At 44.0% G+C, this 19,625-nt stretch overlaps 1 protein-coding gene across 3 annotated transcripts in view; it reads left to right on the forward strand.

The window, feature by feature from the left end:
- The first annotated feature begins 1,278 nt into the window (after window positions 1-1,278).
- The window catches only part of LOC128346556 (17-beta-hydroxysteroid dehydrogenase type 6-like), a 41,537-nt gene continuing 23,190 nt past the window's right edge, over window positions 1,279-19,625 (forward strand). Inside the window, exon 1 of one of the 3 annotated variants that reach the window (XM_053299985.1) lies at window positions 1,279-1,409. Coding sequence is in view for 1 of the 3 variants with exons in the window: in XM_053299982.1 (XP_053155957.1) it covers window positions 18,743-18,763 (21 nt within the window). In the remaining 2 variants the exon portion in view is untranslated. Of the gene's footprint in view, window positions 1,410-18,448; window positions 18,598-18,632; window positions 18,764-19,625 lie in introns of those variants that run through there. The other 2 variants (XM_053299983.1, XM_053299982.1) reach the window with 2 other exon arrangements.

A 19,625-nucleotide genomic window follows, 5' to 3' on the forward strand; every position in this document is an offset into this window, starting at 1 on the left:
TTTGGGAGTACCATTAAAAGGTACCATAAATGGCCTCTAAACCAGTTCCATGCACATCCCTGCTGTGTATGGAGTAGAAAAATGAAGCTGCATTTGGGAAAACCAGTGATTTTCCAAGGAAGGAACTGTGGGTACCCTTAGATGATTTTCTGAACTGAACTGAACTGAACTGGCCTGGAAGCCTTAAGGGTTCTACTGCCCCAGGCAGCCACCTGTACTATCTACTGGGTTCAACCAGTCCTGGTTAGAAGCTTTGAAAATTGCTGCTTAATCTGGAGCCTTCTTCACCAAACACTCTTTGGAGACCCCAAGCTGACCATGTGCCAGAACAAAACTAGATGTGATGTGGGAGGAGAAATACAATAGCAGGGCAAGTCAACTCTATGGGAAACATTGTGAGTGGAGGACTAAAAATGCTTCCAGGCAGAATGCATCTGTTTTGTGTTAGATGATGTTAAATTGGTAGCAAGGTTGAAATGTGATTGCAATAAAGCCATTTTCCAGCAGAGCTATCAACCAGTTTAAAAATCTGATACAAGCATAGTTAAAACACGATTTTTATTTTTCACACATGCACACTGATAGCAGAAGGCAGGTTCAAAAGTGCTCTGCAAGGCAGAGGTGGAAACTGTCCTAACTCATCAAGCATGGTCAACTGGAACAGTTGTCCTCGCTCTGAGCAGGCAGCAACCAAGCATCCATATACCCAGGCACATTTTTAATAAATAGTGGAATATAAATAAACTATTAGGTGAGGCCAGTCATTGACTGGGCAAGGTCATTTTGCATAGATTACATTTCTAGGAAAGTTCAAGAAATTAAATATATATGTAATATAATTTTCTATTAATGAGCTTGCAAAAGGGAAGTAAAAACAGTTTGAAATTTGTAGGATTTCAGCTTCAAACATTATTCATTTTATTGTATAATGATCATATATGGCAAATTTAAAACATAGTAAATTTGAATCTGAGAAGAATCTTCTGCTTTTCTTGGGCATTACATTGCTCTGGAATGAATGTTATAATCTTGAGACACATTTTTATAGGGAATATGGGACCTCAGGGTTTGAAGAGGTTCTGCTGAGGCTGGTGGGGAAGAACTGGACAAGAGATCCAGAGGGAGTTTCACCAGAAACTACATCTATTTGGAAATGAAACAGTACATCAGTCTGGTCTTGTAATGATCAAACCCTTAGCTTTACACACAGTGTACTTTCTGTTGGGCTGGGCCTGGCCCTGCTTGGAAGGGTGGAGCTACTTTCAGCCTGCTGAGTGAGAATAAGTTCAGCAGCAGCCACTTCCACATGCAAACTGCTGTAAGCACAGAAGAGTGACTCAGAAAAGAGAAGCTCACTTCTGTTCTGTTTCCAAACTGAAACCAGAAGACACACCTGGAATCCATTGCAGGTTAGTTCCTGACATCCATGCTGTGTCATCCAACTGCCCAGAGAATAATTTGTTATGAGCCCCTGGTGGCACAGTGGTAAAACTGCCACCCTGTAACCAGAAGGTTACAAGTTCGATCCTGACCAGGGGCTCAAGGCTGACTCAGCCTTCCATCCTTCCGAGGTCAGTAAAATGAGTACCCAGAATGTTGGGGGTAATATGCTAAATCATTGTAAACCACTTAGAGAGCTCCGGCTATAGAGCGGTATATAAATGTAAGTGCTATTGCTATGAGGCGGCTAACAGATACAGTTGTTTATTACCATCCTCATCCTCATCCAGCAAGTGACATCAACATGATGTGATGTTGGCGTTCCATGATGGCTGAAACTCCGGATGATTCTTGCCTTTTTAAAGGACTGCTGTGGAAGTGGATATGGCTTGCTTCTGAGGCATGAAAAGGGTTTAACTCCAGGCCCAGTGCGGATTCCCTGACCTAAATCCACTCCCCATCACCATGCTTTTGGGGGGTGGGGTGGATATATTTGCAGGTTCAGAGCTAGTGTTGCCAACAATCCTGTATTATACGGGATGTCCCATTTTGGAAGCAAATATCGCTTGTTCCCTATAGGACACATTTCCCTCCATATTATTGGCAGAGCTTGGGGCCGTCCCTCATCCCTCAATGTATTTGCATTGAGCCCTTTGAAGTCTGGGTGAAGTCTATATTATAATGTGAAAGAAACAACAAAGTACAGAAAGGAGCCCCAATTACTCTGCAAATTTGCAGGAGCTATTGACTCAGTTTGCCTACATCTTGAAAGCTGTTAATTATTTACTTGTCAAATGTAAATAGACCCACAGACTCCCACTAACTGACTCCAATCAATATTCAACCAGAAATAATCAAGCTAATGCAGGGAAATAAACCAAAAAGGAAAGGAAAAACCAGAACAACCGGTGAGCGGCAACTATCCAAAGCTTTTGAAAGAAAAAACAGGAGGGCAGAATGCCAAACCTTCACAGGGAGTGAAACGAGACTATAAAATAGTCATATAAAATAGACTAGACTAAACGAGATATAGACTAAATAGAAATTAGACTAAACGAGACTATAAAATAGTCATATAAAATAGACTATAAAATAGTCATGAATCTGTCACTGTGGTCCTTTATTACAGAATTACTGCAATTAGGCATTCAGATAAAGAACCAGAAGCCAAAGAATCAAAGTCACTGGGAGTATTAAAAAAAGTTGTTTGGAAGTGAGTAATTAAGTCTATGTTGATGTCTCTAATTAGATCTTAATTAAGAAGGGTCAAATGAAGATGGAAAGAGGAGCTCAAGAGACGGGGGAAAAGTGAGTCAGATTACAGCAGGCAAACCTCTTGAAATGCAAGTTCTCCCTTCTGGGATCGCCCAAAAAACTTCCAAGATCTTTATCAGACCCTAAAAGCTTCCAGGCTACCCCCAAGCCGAGGGGAACCAGCTCTTCCTTCTGTATTCAATCTTGTCAGCTGAAAATTTATAGACCGTGGGAGAGAGAAAGGTCTTTGCAGACCTTACTTCAAGGCGCCATTTTGCCGAGTGGTGGTGGGGAGGCTCTTATTTCAACAAGGAGTGCATTCCAAAGTCCAGTTTCTGCAATGGAGAAGGCTCGTTCCCGAGTAGCTGCCAGATGAGTTGGCTGCAGCTGCTGGCAGACCTCTCCAGATGATCTTAGCAGGCGGTGGGGCTCATGGTGAAGAAGACGTTCTCTTAAATACCGAGGGCCTAAGCTGTTTAGGGCTTTATAGGTGATGACCAGCACCTTGTATTTTGCCCAGAAACATATCGGCAGTCAGTGCAATTCCTTCAACACAGGAGTAATATGGTCTCTGCTAGATGACCCGGAGACTAACCTGGCTGCTATGTTCTGAACCAACTGTAGTTTCCAGACTACGTACAAACACAGCCCTCCACATAGAGTGCATTGCAGTAATCCAGCCTAGAGGTTACCAGCAGATGTACCACTGTTTTGAGGTTGTTCATCTCAAGAAATTGACACAGCTGGCGTATCAGCTGAAGCTGATAGAAGGCACCTCTGGCCACCACCTCAACCTGGGACACCAAGGAGAGGATCAGATCCAGAAGCACCCCCAGATTGTGTACCTGTTCCTTCTGGTGAAGCGTGACCCCATCTAGAACCGGCAGATCATAATCGTCTCCTGAGTTTTGACCCCGCACAATAAGTACCTCTGTCTTATCTGGATTCAGTCTCAGGCAGGCATTTACGGGGGTTATGCCTTCCCCGATGATGTTGACATGGAGAAATAGATGTGGGTGTCATCAGCATATTGATAATACCCTATACCAAATCCTCTGATGAGCTCACCCAACAGTTTCATGTAGATGTTAAAAAGCACTGGAGACAGTATGGAGCCTTGTGGGACTCCAAACTGGAGCTCTTGTTTTGAACCAAGTGACATCATCTGGAATCTGCCCATGAGGTAGGAGCGGAACTACTGCAAAGCAGTGCCTCCCACCCTGAATCCCCTCATACGTTACAGAAGGATACTATGGTCAATAGCATCAAAAGCCACCGAGAGATCCAAAAAGACCAACAGAGTCACACTCCCTCTGTCAATTCCCAATTGGAGATCATCCATGGTCATGGAACTTGTGTTGGAGTCTCCCAGACTTTTGGTACTGGGAGACTTCAATGTTCATTTTGAGACGAACTTGTCCAGAGCTGCTCAGGAGTTCATAGCGGCCATGACAACTATGGGCCTATCCCAAGGGGTCTCTGGACCTGATGCACATTGCAGGTCACACACTTGGTTTGGTCTTTTGCTCTGATCAGGTCTTTTGCTCTGTTCAGTGGGTGGGGAGTCCTTTGATTCCTCCATTGTCATGGACGGACCACCATCTGGTTAAAGTTAGATTTACAACCACTTTCCACCTCTGCAGGGGTGAGGGGCCTATTAGAATGGTCCTCCTGAAGAGGTTATTGGATCCAATAGGATTCAAAAAAATCTTGGTGGGATTTAATATTTGCTTTGTCAATGATCCTGTTGATGCCCTGGTGGAGAACTGGAATAACATGCTCACCAGGGCAGTAGACACGATTGTTCCTAAGCGTCCCCTGCGATCTGCTTTGAAATTGGCCCCTTGGTATACAGAAGAACTACGGGGGAAGAAGGAGCAAGGTAAGCGACTGGAGCACAAGTGGAGAAAGACTCAATTCGAATCCGACAAATTATGACATAGAGCACATCTAAAGATCTATGCTCAGGTCACAGGGGTCCTATGTTCAGGAAATATGTGAGGCAAAGAAGCAGTTCTTTTCTGCCCATATTGCATCTGCGAGATCACATCCAGCGGAGTTGTTCAGAGCTGCGAGGGGGCTAGTATGTGCCCCCCGCATCCTAATTTGGAGCCATCAGTTTCCCGCTGTGATGTGTTTAATGAGTTTTTTTGCAGATAAAATATCTCGTATTCAGGCCCACTTAGATGAAGACTCCACAATTGCTGCAGTGTCTGAATTGGAGGTGTCCAGCAACTCCTCTTATGTGGTTTGGCTGGATTGGTTTCAGTTTGTGACTCCTGAGGATGTGGACAAGCTGCTTGGGGTGATGTTTCCTTGTCTTAAGGAGCCAATTATTAGATCTATTTTAAAGAAGCCTGGATTAGATTCCTCAGAGTTGAGCAACTATAGGCCTGTCTCCAACCTCCCATGGCTGGGCAAGGTAATTGAGAGAGTGGTGGCCTCTCAGTTTCAGAAGGTCGTGGAGGAAAATGATTTATCAAGACCCATTTCAAACTGGTTTTCGGGCGGGCTATGGGGTGGAGACTGCCTTGGTTGGCCAGATGGATGATCTCCAATTGGGAATTGACAGAGGAAGTGTGACTCTGTTGGTCCTTTTGGACCTCTCGGAGGCTTTCAATACTGTCAACCATGGTATCCTTCTGGAACATCTGAGAGTGTTGGGGGTGGGAGGCATTGTTTTTCAGTGGCTCCGCTCCTACTTTTTAGACAGATTCTAGATGGCAGTGATTGGAGACTGTTGCTCATCAAAATCAGAGCTAATGTATGATGTCATAAGAACAGCCCTGCTGGATCAGGCCCAAGGTCCATATAGTCCAGCATCCTGTTTCACACAGTGGCCCACCAGATGCCACTGAAAGCCACAGACGGGAGTTGAGGGCGTGCCTTCTCTCCTGCTGTTACTCCACTGCAACTGGTACTAAGAGGCATCCTGTCTTTGAGGCTGGAGGTGGCCCACAGCCCTCCGACTAGTAGCCATTGATAGACCTCTCATCCATGAAGTCATCCAAACCCATCTTAAAGCCATCCAGGTTATTGGCTGTCACCACATCCTGTGGCAGAGAGTTCCATAAGTGGATCACACGTTGTGTGAAAAAGTACTTCTGTTTGTTGGTCCTAGACCTCCTGGCAATCAATTTCATGGAGTGACCCCTGGTTCTAGTGTTATTTGAGAGGGAAAATAATTTTTCTCTCTCCACTTTCTCCACACCATGCATGATTTTATAGACCTCTATTATGTCTCCTCGCAGTAGTCTTTTTTCTAAACTAAAAAGCCCCAGGTGTTGTAGTCTTGCCTCATAAGAAAAGAGCTATAGGCCCCTGATCATCTTGGTTGCCCTCTTCTGTACCTTCTCCAGTTCAACAATGTCCTTTTTAAGATGTGGTGACCAGAATTGTACGCAGTACTCCAAGTGTGGTCGCACCATAGTTTTGTATAAGGGCATTATAATATTAGCAGTTTTGTTTCCAATCCCCTTTCTAATGATCCCTAGCATTGAATTGGCCTTTTCCACAGCTGCCGCACATTGAGTCGACACTTTCAATGAGCTGTCCACCATGACCCCAGGATGGATCCCTCTCCTGGTCAGTCACCGTCAGTTCAGTTCCCATCAACATATACTTGAAGTTGGGTTTTTTTGTCCCAATGTGCATCACTTTACACTTGCCAACATTGAACCACATTTGCCATTTTGCCACCCTCTTCCCCAGTTTGGAGAGATCATTTTGGAGCTCCTCACAATCTCTTTTGGATTTCACTACCCAAAAGAGTTTGGTATCATCTGCAAATTTGGCCACCTTGCTGCTTACCCCTAGCTCTAGATCATTTATGAATAAATTAAAAAGCACCGGTCCCAGTATAGATCCCTGGGGGACTCCACTTCTTACTTCCCTCCATTGTGAAAACTCTCCATTTATACCTACCCTCTGTTTCCTGTCTTTCAACCATTTAGCAATCCACACATGTACTTGTTCCCTTATGCCGTGACTGCTAAGTTTTCTCAGGAGTCTTTGATGAGGAACTTTGTCAAACGCTTTTTGGAATTCCAGGTATACTATGTCAACTGGATCACTTGACACTCTCAAAGAACTCCAAAAGGTTTGTGAGGCACGATTTTTCTTTGCAGAAGCCATGCTGGTTCCCTGCCAGCAGGGCCTGTTCTTCTATGTGCTTTACAATTTTATCCTTGAGGATGCCTTCCATCAATTTTCCGGCAATGGATGTTAAGCTAACCGGCCTGTAATTTCCCAGATCACCCCCGATCTCTTTATGAACATCAGTGTTACATTGGCTACTGTCCAGTCCTCTGGTACAGAGCCTGATTGTAGGGATAAGTTATATATTTTAGCAAGGAGGTCGGCAATTTCACATTTGAGTTCTTTGAGGATTCTTGAAGGAATCCATCCTTTATGATCCATCATCTTTGAGGATGGATGCCACCCGGCCCTGGTGATTTGCTAGTTTTCAGTTTTTCCAGGCAGTTTAGAACATCATCACTTGTCACTTGAGGGTCCTGGACTCCAATATGCTACTGATCAGCCTAAATTTGGCTTCCAGGACCTCCTGACTACATTTCCAACTTTTTCCAATTAAAAAAAAAATTATTCCATTTTTCCACAACACAAAAAGGAAAGCACAAATAAAACAAACAAACAAACAAACATACAAACAGAAAAAGGAGAAAGAGCACATAAGGACTTCCATCTCATCATTGAAACAAGTGTCAGTAACAATATCCAGGTCTTGCCTGTAGTTTCATCATTCTCCCCCCGATAAATCATACAGAAATCAACTCTGGGACATTTTTAAAGCATTTGTTATTACCCCTCGAAGGCCTGATAAAAATCCATTTTATAATGTGTTTTTAGATAAACAAGAAGAGGGTCCCAATCCCTTTTAAATACTTCAAGTTTATTTCTTAATAATGCTGTTAATTTTGCCATTTCTGCCAATTCTAATACTTTAAGTATCCAATCCTCTTTACTCGGGCAATGACTGTCTTTCCATTTGTGAGCAAATGTCAGTCTTGCTGCTGCTGTCAGATACACAAAGAGGACCCATTATTTCCTCGGCAATGCATTGTTGTCAATACCTAATAGTATTGTTTCTTGGCTCTTGGGAAAAGTCATTTTAAACACTTTTTTGAGCTCATTATAAATTAAATTCCAATAGCCTTTAGACTTTTTACAAGTCCACCGTAAATGTATATAGGAACCCTCCTCTTTTTTATACTTCCAACATTTGACATGTTCTTGTAGATTAAGGCCAACTTCTTGGGAGTTAAGTGCCATCTGTACATCATCTTGAGATTATTTTCCTTTAAACTAGAACAGGCAGTATATTTCATGTCTTTTATCCATAGCTTTCCCCATTTCTCCAAGTCAATATTATAACCAAAGTCCTGAGCCCATTTTACCATAGAAGTTTTCACTACTTATTCTGACCAAATAGTTCCAAAGGTAGCTTTTCTGTTCTTTGAACCCAAGTGGGTGTTTAGTCAAAAGGGATGTTATTGCTAATAGCTGACAGACAAGACTTGGTAACACTATCCAAGGCAAGATGACAGTACAGGCCATGTGGGGTGGGTGGGCAGGGAAGGAAACAAGAAGATAAACCCAAAATGCAAGGAGAGGACTGCACTGAAATGTGTTTGCTATGGCTGACCACTCCAGCTTGGAGGCAACATGATTTTTGGAAAAGGAGAGAGAGAAAGAAGGAGTAGCAAGAGCCAGACCTTTTCTCAAGCCTGGAGCACATCTTGTATAGCAATCAAAGCTGAATACATGGAGTTTGGCTGATTTTGTGGGATTTAAGTGGGGAAAGGGGAGCAATTTAGGAAACCTATCAAAGAGAATGTTTGTTTTAGTTTTTGCTCCTTTTATTAGCAGTCACTCTCTCCCTGCTCTCTTCTCCTCTGCATGGGTCACAATAGCCTGGCGGGGGAGGAAGCAGTGGGCGGTGGAGCAAATATGCTGCCTGGAGAACAGCCTGCTGCTGCCTCTCCCAGCCGGGCCGTCCAGAGCTCTCCAGACTTTGGAGCGCTCCAGACGGACCTGGTGGGGGAGGAAGCAGCAGGCGTGTAGTAGTATCTTTGTCAAGTTAAAATGCAATTACCTTTTGGATCAGCCCATAGCTGCCTCCCTGAGCTGGCCCGTCCAGAGCACTCCGGACTTTGGTGCACTCCAGATGATTGTCTTCAATTGACACCATGAATCAAAAAGTCTTCCCCCTCTGGCCATTCTGTTGGCTGCCTAAGCAGTCCATCAGCCTTATCCTTATCGGACTAGTTCTCAGGGTGGTACAAGCACCGCCCACCTTCCAGAAACAAAGGTGAGCATGCTTATTAGCCCTTTGCTCATTAATATTTAAATTTTGAACATTTAGCAATCCCCTATTGGGGCTTTTAGAAGGCTGCTACAGGTGGCCACAGCTGCAGGCATGGACTGTGCAGGGCAGGCTAGGCAGCACTTGAGGAGGCACAGGGAAGCAAATGGTGGTGAGGAGAGAAAATGGCTCTCACAATTGCCCCGTAAGACATGAAGTCCAGGCTCTGGAATAAACTAGCTATGTCACTGGCGACATTCGCACATAACATGAAACCTGGAGGTGATGAGACCTCCAGTTTCATAAACTGTATGTCTAAATGCGGGCAACCACAGTTCTGTAAAGAAATAGATCCATGGTTTCCCTCCCTGAACTGTCTTTTGTACCTTCAGTTTGTAGTAAGTTCTGTTGCCTGGACCTCTGGTTCCATGGTGCCAGCATTACATCTGAATGCCGGCACTGCAGTCTCCTCCTTCTGCAACTGGACTTGTGGGAGGAATCTCCCTTGCTAGGGCTGCTTTTGGCTGATGGCTCTGTCCTTCATTAAAGCAAGAAGCCCCATCAGCCAGTTCCCCCTTCTCTCTGCAGTCAGAGAGACTGCAGAGACGGAGCTCACAATTACGTCCGAAGGCGGATGGGAGCACATGGGGAGGGGTGCGGAACTGTGGGTCCATTGTACCTGCGGTTCCACATTACATCTGAAGGTGGCCAGTGTTTGGAAGGCAGACTGATTTGGTTGCCCTCATGATGCATCCTGCTAAAGAAGCACAGGTGGTGACTGAATGGTTGGAGATGGGGCTTTACATGAAAGAAGGCGAAGCAGATTATGATAAAAAGCATGTATAGGAAAAATGCTTTCATCTTTCCCCCTGCTGCTGTAAACCTCAAAGATTCCTAAGAAATCAGCCCTTTGCCCTATTTGGAATCTGGGTGCACCACCCTTGGGGCACTGCCACCCAACCCACTGTTTTGCCCCTGAAGCCCCACATAAACAAGTTGAAAGAGTGAAGAGAATGATGAACAACAATTTTTTGGCACAGTTATTTGAGAATTTTGCAGCGTGTGTGAGCCTGTCCCTGTGGCACTAGAACAGCAGCACAACCTATTTGTGGATTCAAGCAATCTTGCAATAAAACCACTCCCTCCCCATGGAACAGTGACCACAGGTCACTTGAGTTAGCAAGATAGACCAATGAACTGCCTTGATACTACGGAACAGCTTCAAATGTTCATTTAACTGAACTGGAGTGAGCCATAGCCCAAACAAATCAGCCTACTGTTCAGAATTGTTGAGATTTATCATCACTGCATTTAAGAAAGTGCAAAACCATGGATCATGGTTACAAGAAAGAGAGAAACAACTAAGATTCCTGCAGATGTCAATAGATTGACAGGGGTATTCCCCACCCCCCTCCTTTTGTCTCCTGTAGTCCCATGTGGATGACCTGACCCTGCAATGGCAAAAGTTGTGAACCACTGGCTTAGACATCATGTTCCACCAAATTACATTGTGGCCTAAATTACATTAGACTGCTCAACTTGGTCATCAAAACTTAGACACCACTATAACTCATAAAAATCAGAAGAAAAACAAAATAGCTCTTCAAAAGAGCCCTGAACAAGTCAAGAGATTCCTTCTAAACCTTTGGAAAGAAACACCTGTGTAATTTCAAAACTTTCCTAACCAGCTTCTTGAAAAGCTTCTCCACACAATTTATACTGTGGCTTTTAACAAGAGCTTTGGAATTGCATTGAGCTCCCAAAGATATTTGGGTATTTCTGTCTCAAAATGCTGTCTTCCAAATCCCTTTGCAAGGTCAGTTTGCATTTCAATCACACTGAGTACAACTCTTAACTAAACTATTCATGCTCAACAGCTTTTTGCATATTTTATCTTCTGCTAATCACTCAGTGCCTCAGCTGGAGTGGAGAGAGTCAGAGAAGTCAATTTCAATTGCAACGCTTTTCCAAAGAACAAAGCATTCTCTCCGAAACACAGTTATTTCAATTTGGAAATAAAAATCTCTGTTTTTTAACTCTTGATTTTGTTTTGGTTACAAAACCTCCCAAATTGCCATTTTCAGGCACAAAATGTTTTTGTACCCGAATCAAAATGCACAAGCCTAATCACTATCACTGTTAACATCTCTCTCCAAATTTACACCAAAGAGAAAGAGGGAAGAAGTATAACTATACCTCAATAACTATACCTCAATAACTATACCTCAATAACTATACCTCAAATAACTATACCTCAACTTTCATTAAGCATTATCTTCTTTTGAGATCCTACGAGGCAAGTAAGATATTTTGGTAATTACCAAATTACTCAATTAATTAAGAAATAATTGCCCTTTGCTGCGCAACTCAACAGATTAAAATTGATAGAGAAACAGCTCTTAAAACCATGGCATAATCTGAAAGTTACTGATTGTAATACAAGGCAAAATAATCATCCAAGTCTTGTCACAGATAATTTAAAGAGGAAAGTTTTGCTTGCAACAAGGAGATGGGTAATTAAATGATATAGAACCCTGGTCTGTATATACGCCATATGTGAAGTAATCTATGTTGATGTCCCAAGCATGCACACTCCTACACAGCCACCCATATATTTTTGCAAATGCATGCTTCAGGTATCAGGGAAAGATAGATGGTGAATTTCACTTCCAGACAATCCATAGAAAGACACAACCAGAGTTGGAAGTCAGTTGTCTCTTCATAGACAAGAACTTAATGTAGCATACTGTTGCTTCCAAATTGCGTTTGCCTGTGCTCACCACCAATGCTCACCACCAATGTAACACCAGTACCCCAAATTGGAAAAAGGCGGGAGGGAAGAATGGAGTCTGGACATTGACCAGCTTGACATCACAATACACACTGAATTATGAATAGGAAACCCCAATGGAAGAATGTGGTCAGAAGCAGTGGGCAGGGGCATATCTAGGGAAAATAGCGCCTAGGGCAAGCACTGAAATTGCACTCCTGTCCAAACATCTGACACCCATCTTTCAGATAACTGAAAGAAAGAGAGAGAGAGAAACCACACACACTGAGATAAATCTCTCACACAGAGAGCAATTCAAGCATGTGGGGTAGGAGGACGAACGCACACACACTGCAACTCAAGCATAGGTAGAAGGAAATCTGAGAGAGAGAGAGAGAGAGAGAGAGAAACCACACACACACACTGAGAGAAATCTCTCTCACACACAGCAATTCAAGCATGTGGGGTAGGAAGAAGAAGAAAAAAACACACACACACAGAGAGCAACTCAAGCATAGTGGGAAGGAAATCTAAGAGAGAGAGAAACTGCACACACACAGAAAAATCTCACATACAGAGAACAATTCAAGCATGTGGGTTAGGAGGAAGAACACACACACAAAGAGCAACTCAAGCATAGGGGGAAGGAAATCTGAGAGAGAGAGAGAGAGAGAGAGAGCACACTGAGAGAAATTTCACACACAGAGAGCAATTCAAGCATGTGGGGTAGGAGGAAGAACACATACACACACACACACACACACACACACACACACACACACACACCCTAACTCTAACCTCGGCAGCAGCACGGGAGTCCTTCTTTCTTTCTTTTCCAACCCCAGGGGAGATATTTGTCCCTAAATAGCTCCCTCTCTCACACATGTGCAAAAATGCACACTGGCACCAACTCACTCTCCTAAGGGTGGAGGGATTTTGCAAGCAGAAAAGACAAGACACTGTGTGTTTCCCATCTGCCCAAAGGATGCACACCCTTTCATTTCATTTCAAAGCGACAAATCTCAACCAAACTGGGGGAAAGGGAAGGGAGGAGGGATAGGAAGAGATCTGCATCTGCAAGCAGCCCATTTACACATACCACCACCAGCCCCATTACAAAGCACACGTGTCTGAAGAACCTCCAATGCAGAGAGAGACAATTCCTCCAGGAAAGGAGTGAAATCAAGCAGTGCAATGGAAGAAGAGATGGGGGTGGGGGGAGAAGTTTCTTGCACAAAACAGTTGCTGCTCCACCGCGCCCCCACCTCTGATGGAAGCAGAACAGGGAGAAGGAATGGAAGGGAAACCTGAAAGGGAAGGGAGCCTTGGCTGGCACCCTCCCCCCACTTCTTGAGAGCACAGAGCTCAGCAGACCAGACTGAGCAGAGCAGCACAGGGAGAAGAAAGGGAAGCCCGGCATCCTGCCCCCTCCACAGTCTTATGCACATTTACTTGAGAGTAAGCCCTACTAAACTTGATAGAACTTACTTCCAAGTAAGCATGCATAAAACCCAGTTGCACATTGCAAATTCTTTCCACCACATTTTCGGACATCCAGCACAAAGTCACCCTAGGCAGAATTATTTTCCCTTTCCCACATAAAATAAAGGACTACTCCTGAGCAAGAGCTGGAAGTGTCGCCAATCTTCTATACCCCAAACACTCGATTTTTCTCCCTTTTCTCCCCATGGCTGGTGGCCACGCTTTCTAATAACCTCTTTTACCTGGAAAAAAATCAACCTTTAAAAAAAATAGTACCGACCAACAGAATGCGAGCATTTTGTTTTTGTAAGTCCTCTCCCGTTGTGATGTAGCTTTTTATAGGTTAGGTATTAGGGAAAAAATGCCAATTTCCCTTCAAATTAAGAGTGGGTGGGGTCAGAAAGGTTGTCTCCACTGCACCAAAAAAAGCCCATAGCTGATAGCAATTCTCCCACAAATAGAAGGCTACAGTCTTATGCACACTTACTGGAGAGTAAGTTCTACTAAGCCGCCCGTGCCCCCCCCCACCCCCAAGACACCCTGCTGACGCTGAGGGAGGCAGCCCCAAGAAGAAGCCAGCACACACGCCCCAGGCCCGCCTGCCCCAACCGTTCCTCAACTCTCCTCCCCCTGTAAATTTAAATATTTTTTTAAACAAAAACAAAAACACAGACACACACCTTGATGCTTTAGACTTTATTGAAGAAGGTCAAGAAGACAGACACCGTTTCAAGAAGCAACAAGGCATGCTGCTGCTTGCTGCTGTCCTTGCTGAGCCTGGATCTTCCTGCTTCCTCCTCGATCCTCCCCAGCACTCTGCACAGCTCTTGCCAGTGTGCAGCAGTGCACGGATGTGAGTGGCGGGAGAGTGGACAGAGATCTCGCACAAGCGCGAGGGGGAGTGCCACCAGGACAGGAAGCCAATGGCAGCACAGCGAGCCAATGGCAGCACAGGCAGTGCTGCGCCCGGCCTGGAGCCGAGAGTGCTCACCCGATGATGGTAGCTAGATTTGGGGGGGGGGGCATGGCAGGCCGGGGGGGGCACCGGGGCATATTTGCGCCCCCCTCAAGTGGTGCCCAGGGCACGTGCCCTGCCTGCCTCTCCCCAGTTACGCCTCTGGCAGTGGGGATAATGAGAACAGCTTTATATGCCTAGCCCATGTTGAATGGTTTTAATAGGGAATCTGGCAGGAAACATTTAGCCACCCAGACTGAACTAGGGATGTGCACGAATCGATTTTTTCATTTGATTTGTACCCAAATTGAATCACCCTCAATTTGTTTGGGGTCTGAATCTGCCCCCCACTCCCGAATCATCCCAGATTCAATTTGTACCCGAATTTTCCGAATATGAATCTGAATTGATTCAGGGCAAAAAAGGGGTCCTGGGGGCAAAAGGGTGGGGTGGATGGTAGTGCCCAATGGGTGGAAGCTACCACCCAAATTTCAAAGAAATTGGGCAAAGGAGTGATTTTAAAAGAATTTTTGAAGTTGATACATCTTTAAGCCTTTTCCCATAGGGAATAATGGGTATATCAGCAGCCTTATATATCCACATGGGGGGCACCAGGGTGTCCCAGAGTGGGTTGTGGTGAGTGGTAGTGCCCAATGGGTGCAAGGAAGCTACCACCCAGATTTCAAAGAAATTGGGCAAAGGGGTGATTTTTAAAGAATTTTTGGTGTATCTTTAAGCTTTCCCCCATAGGGAATAATGGGGATTTCAGCAGCCTTATATATACATGTGGGGGGGGGGCACCAGGGTGGCCCAGAGTGGGTTGTGGTGAGTGGTAGTGCCCAATGGGTGCAAGGAAGCTACTACAAAGGGCTGATTTTTAAATGATTTTTGAAGTTTATGCATCTGTAAGCATCCCCCCCCATGGAATAATGAAGATTTCATCAGCCTTAGTTATAACTCCCTGAGGGGTGGGGGTGGTACCAGGGTGGCCCAGAGTGGGTTGTGGTGGGTGTTAGTGCTCAATGGATGCAAGGAAGCTACCACCCAGATTTCAAAGGAATTGGGCAAAAGGGCGAATTTTTGTAGATGACATGTCTTTAGGGCAGATTCAGAGCAGAAAAGGGGTTTCAGGGGCAGAAGAGTGGGTCTGGTGGTAGTGCTCCAATAGGTGCCTGCTACCATCCCGATTTCAAATGAATTGGTGAAAGGGGTGATTTTTAAAGAATTTATGAATTTTGTGTGTCTTTAAGCTTTTTCACAATAGGGAATAATGGGTATTTCAGCAGCCCCATAACTCCACTTAGGGGGCACCAGGGTGGCCCAGAGTGAGTGGTGGTGTAGTGCACATAGGGTGCCAACCCCAAGCCCATGGGGCACTGGGTTTTGTTGTTTCTGAGGTGTTCTGGGAGTAGATTCTCTGGTAGCAAGTGAGAGTGGATTCAATGTTTGTCATTGAATCCACTCTCATTTCCTTAAAGTGTTAAGGAAAGTTAGACCCTGCTAACTGGGCTATGAAGCACCTTTTAAACATGGTGATTCTTTTTATTCAGCAGGGGGAGAGTAACTGGGCCTACCCCCCCCCCAGCACAGTACCTCCAGTGACCGTTTCTAGTGTCTATCTTATGTTTCGCTTTAGATTGTGAGCCCTTCGGGGACAGGGATCCATCTTACTTACTTACTTACTAACTTACTTACTTATTATTTCTCTATGTAAATTGCTTTGGATACTTTTGTTGAAAAGTGGTACATAAATATTTGTTGTTCAAAGTTGATCTCGGTATGGATGCTCAGGAAGGAGACAAAAGAACATAGACATGTGCCTTGAGAACAAAGAGTTTCTTTTTTAAAGGGGTAATAGGAGTGCAGAATGAGAGAAGAGGGTTATTAAGCAAGAATTAGCACCTAGTAAATTAGCTGAAAACAGTCTTCCTGTAAGTGGGTTAGCAGACTCTCTCCAGTAATACCCTAGGTTGCCCCTAATACACATTCACCACATAGCGTTGCTGAGGGAGGGGGACAGAAGTATGGGGTGAAAGGTTTTTTAGAGAAAGAGACAGAAACACCCATTGTTCATAACTACCTGTGATCCAGATGGTGTCCTTTTCTTCCACGATGGCTTGAGCATGAGGCATGGAAGGTGGCATGCAAGGGAAGTGCAAGAGAAGGTACTCTCATGGGGGGAGGCATTTATAGTCAAAACAGTTGGAGGGCATGAGTGGTGGACAGCAAAATACTTTGAGTAATTGTACTATATAAGGCATGATTTTAGGATTTGAATTCCAAACCTTCAGTTTGTAAAACAAAAGCAAATTGGTCACATATACCGTAATTTTCAGTAGAAACGCTGCGGCAGGTACATTTTTTAAAAGTTGTTTTTTGCTGCCTGCGGCATTTACACCAATGTGGTGTTTATGTGAGAATTGGGGTGCAAGCTGGAAAAGTGCTCCCGCCGATGCGGCGTTTACGAGAGATTTCCGGGTGGGATTTCTAGTGGCGTTTTCATGGGAGGAAATGGCTCCCAAGCGGCATAAGAGCTACACTGCTAGTTTCAAGCTGAGAGTTGTGCTAAGAGCTAAACAGATCAGAAATAGAGCTGCAACCCATGAATTTGAAGTGGATGAATGCTGCTTTCGTAGGTGGAAATCAGAAAAAGATTGCCTGGCAAGTATGCTGAAATTGTGCAAGGAGAAGTGATGTTACAGCTTGGCCTGATTTGGAGAAAAACCTCCAAAGGAGTGGATTAAAGACTCCTGAATAGGACTGTGAATGAAAAAGGAGAAAAAACAGTTTCCATAGTGACAACTGGAAATGAGAAGACATCTTTCACATGCCTATTAGCCTGTGCCACAAATGGCGACAAACAAAAACCATTGCTAATTTTTTATTGGAAATCTATCTGAAAAGGCAATTTTCCTTCGAATGTTGTTATTCGTGCTAATGAGAAAGGGTGGATGTGCAAAGACATAATGTTAGATTGGCTTAATGAAATTTGGTGGAATACTACATAAATATTTTTGATAGAATTTGTATATTAATAGTTTCATGGTTAGTTGTTTTGTTTAGTGCTGGACTAGGACCGGGGAGACCCAAATTCAAATCCCCATTCAGCCATGACACTTGCTGGGTGACTCTGGGCCAGGCACTTCTCTCGCTGCCTAACCTACTTCACAGGGTTGTTGGGAAAGAGAAACTCAAGTATGTAGTACACCGCTCTGGGCTCCTTGGAGGAAGAGCGGGATATAAAATTTAAATAAATAAATAAATAAATAAATAAATAATATTCCATGCTTCCAATTCTTAGCTATCACCATTCTAGCCACTATCAACTAGGAATGTGCACGAAATGGATTTTGCATCTTGTTTCCAGCTTGAAACAAAGCACAAATGGCCAAAATGTTTAGCCAAAAACAGCAGTAGAGACAGCTATTTCAACGAATCACAGCAGTCATCAAGAAGTATTACACACACAGCTATCCATTTCTTGCCAAAACACTATCTCACAAACAGGGGCAGAGGGAGACCAGCGGCAGCCCGGGTTCAGCCTGCTGCTGTGGCCCTAGCCCCGCCCCCTGCATCAGACACTTCTGATGTCAGATGCAGGGCATGTGGTTAAGCCCCACCCCCTGCATCTTACATCAGATGCAGGGGGCATGGCTTAGCTCACAAATGGGGCTGTGCGGCCCCGTTTGCAAGCAAAGTCTGGCCAGCACTGCATTTGCTCTGCAGCCGGAGCAGCTCTCCCTGCCTTTTAAAGGAAGAACCTTTTAAAGGCAGGGAGAGTCGCTCCTGGCCATGCTGTGGACACAGCACTGTTTTCGCTTACACACAGGGCTGCGCAGCCCTGTTTACGAGCAAAAGCTGACCAGCGCCACATTCACAGCGAGGCCGGGAGCAACTCTCCCTGCCTTTAAAAGTGTTAGCCAGATTTTGCTCATAGATGGGACCGCACAGCCCCATTTGCGAGCAAAATAATGCCCTGCATCTGAAATTAGACGCAGAGGTATGGCTGGGGCATGACATGTGGTCCTTGAGGGGTGGTGGTCCTGGTTCTTCAAACCCATTTACACAATGGTGGCTCCACCACTGCTCACTAACAAAACAAACCACAAGGAAGGAATGCCCAAAAACGTTTATATCATAAGGAAGCAAGATGGATTTCTTAACAGCCAATTCATTTCCTTCAGATCTCAATGACAGAATGGACTGAGAGTTGCTTTGAATGACTTATGTATGCACTGTTGCTTTAAGAAAAGCTATCACCGGGCTTATTGCAACACAGCTGGTGCAACTGAATTCTAAACTTTGGTTTGTAAGAGGACAGCAAATTGGTCACATTGAGGACTGAGAGCCATTTTCTTGCTCAACCAAATTGTAAGTTATGAATGTTTGGTTATTTATAGCAGAGGATATATTTGGTCATAAATAGCATCAGGAATTTTTTATTTTTTGCAGTTGTAAGACTTACTTGAATAATCTCTGTGCAAGTTTTGCTTTGGTTTTTATAAAGTGTATATACATGAAGGTGATCATCCTTAAGGTATGATTTATGTATTTTTTTCAGTGGGATGTTATTTCCACCTCTAATTCCTTTATTTTTATTAAAACAAACTGTTGTCTATAATAGAACAACGAGCGTCACATATAGCAGTTATATCCCTTTCAGCAAATCACGAAGGCTCTAGTTTCTACTCAAACACACAACAGCTTCATTTAACAATCTTTCCAGATACTTATGTGATTGGAAGGTGGAGAATGAGCAAAGTTTTCCTGATTGGTAAATAAAATCAAACCATGTCCTTTAAAAAAGGGGGTTATCCTGACCCAATTGAAAATGAATAATATGGGATAGTTTTTCCGATATAGCTATACGCTACTAGTGCTGATGCCAAGTATCAAAGGTCATAGTTTTATTTCCCTAATGTTGTGCAATAGAGAACTTGGTGGCTGTTAACATAAATGCTATCAAATTCTTAGATGACAACTTTGAGTTAACCCCTGAAAATATATTTAGTAATGCCAACTGCGGACTCAAACTTAGCCTCTGCTTTGTGATTTTACTCATCTCTGAGAAAATCTCTGACCAAAAGGGGGGGAAAACCCACAAGGACAGGATGACCATAAGTGAAAATATGTTCCCCTTGACCCACAAACCATTCCAACAGAGAGGGAAAATACTCTTGTTGATACAAACTGATTTGGAAGGGGTCACATACCACCTATGGAAAAGGTTCTCTTTAATTCAGGCTGAGGTTGATGCAACTGGTTGCCATTTCCATATCTTATTCCATTCCAGATCTAATAGTCTGTTGTAAATCATTTCCCCTTCTCACTCAAGGTCAATTAAAGGATTGGTCATTTGATTTGTTATAATACCATACAACTTAGAACTAAGGTTTGGA

Source organism: Hemicordylus capensis, chromosome 2, assembly GCF_027244095.1.
Source record: "Hemicordylus capensis ecotype Gifberg chromosome 2, rHemCap1.1.pri, whole genome shotgun sequence".
Classification (NCBI taxonomy): Eukaryota; Metazoa; Chordata; class Lepidosauria; order Squamata; family Cordylidae; genus Hemicordylus; species Hemicordylus capensis.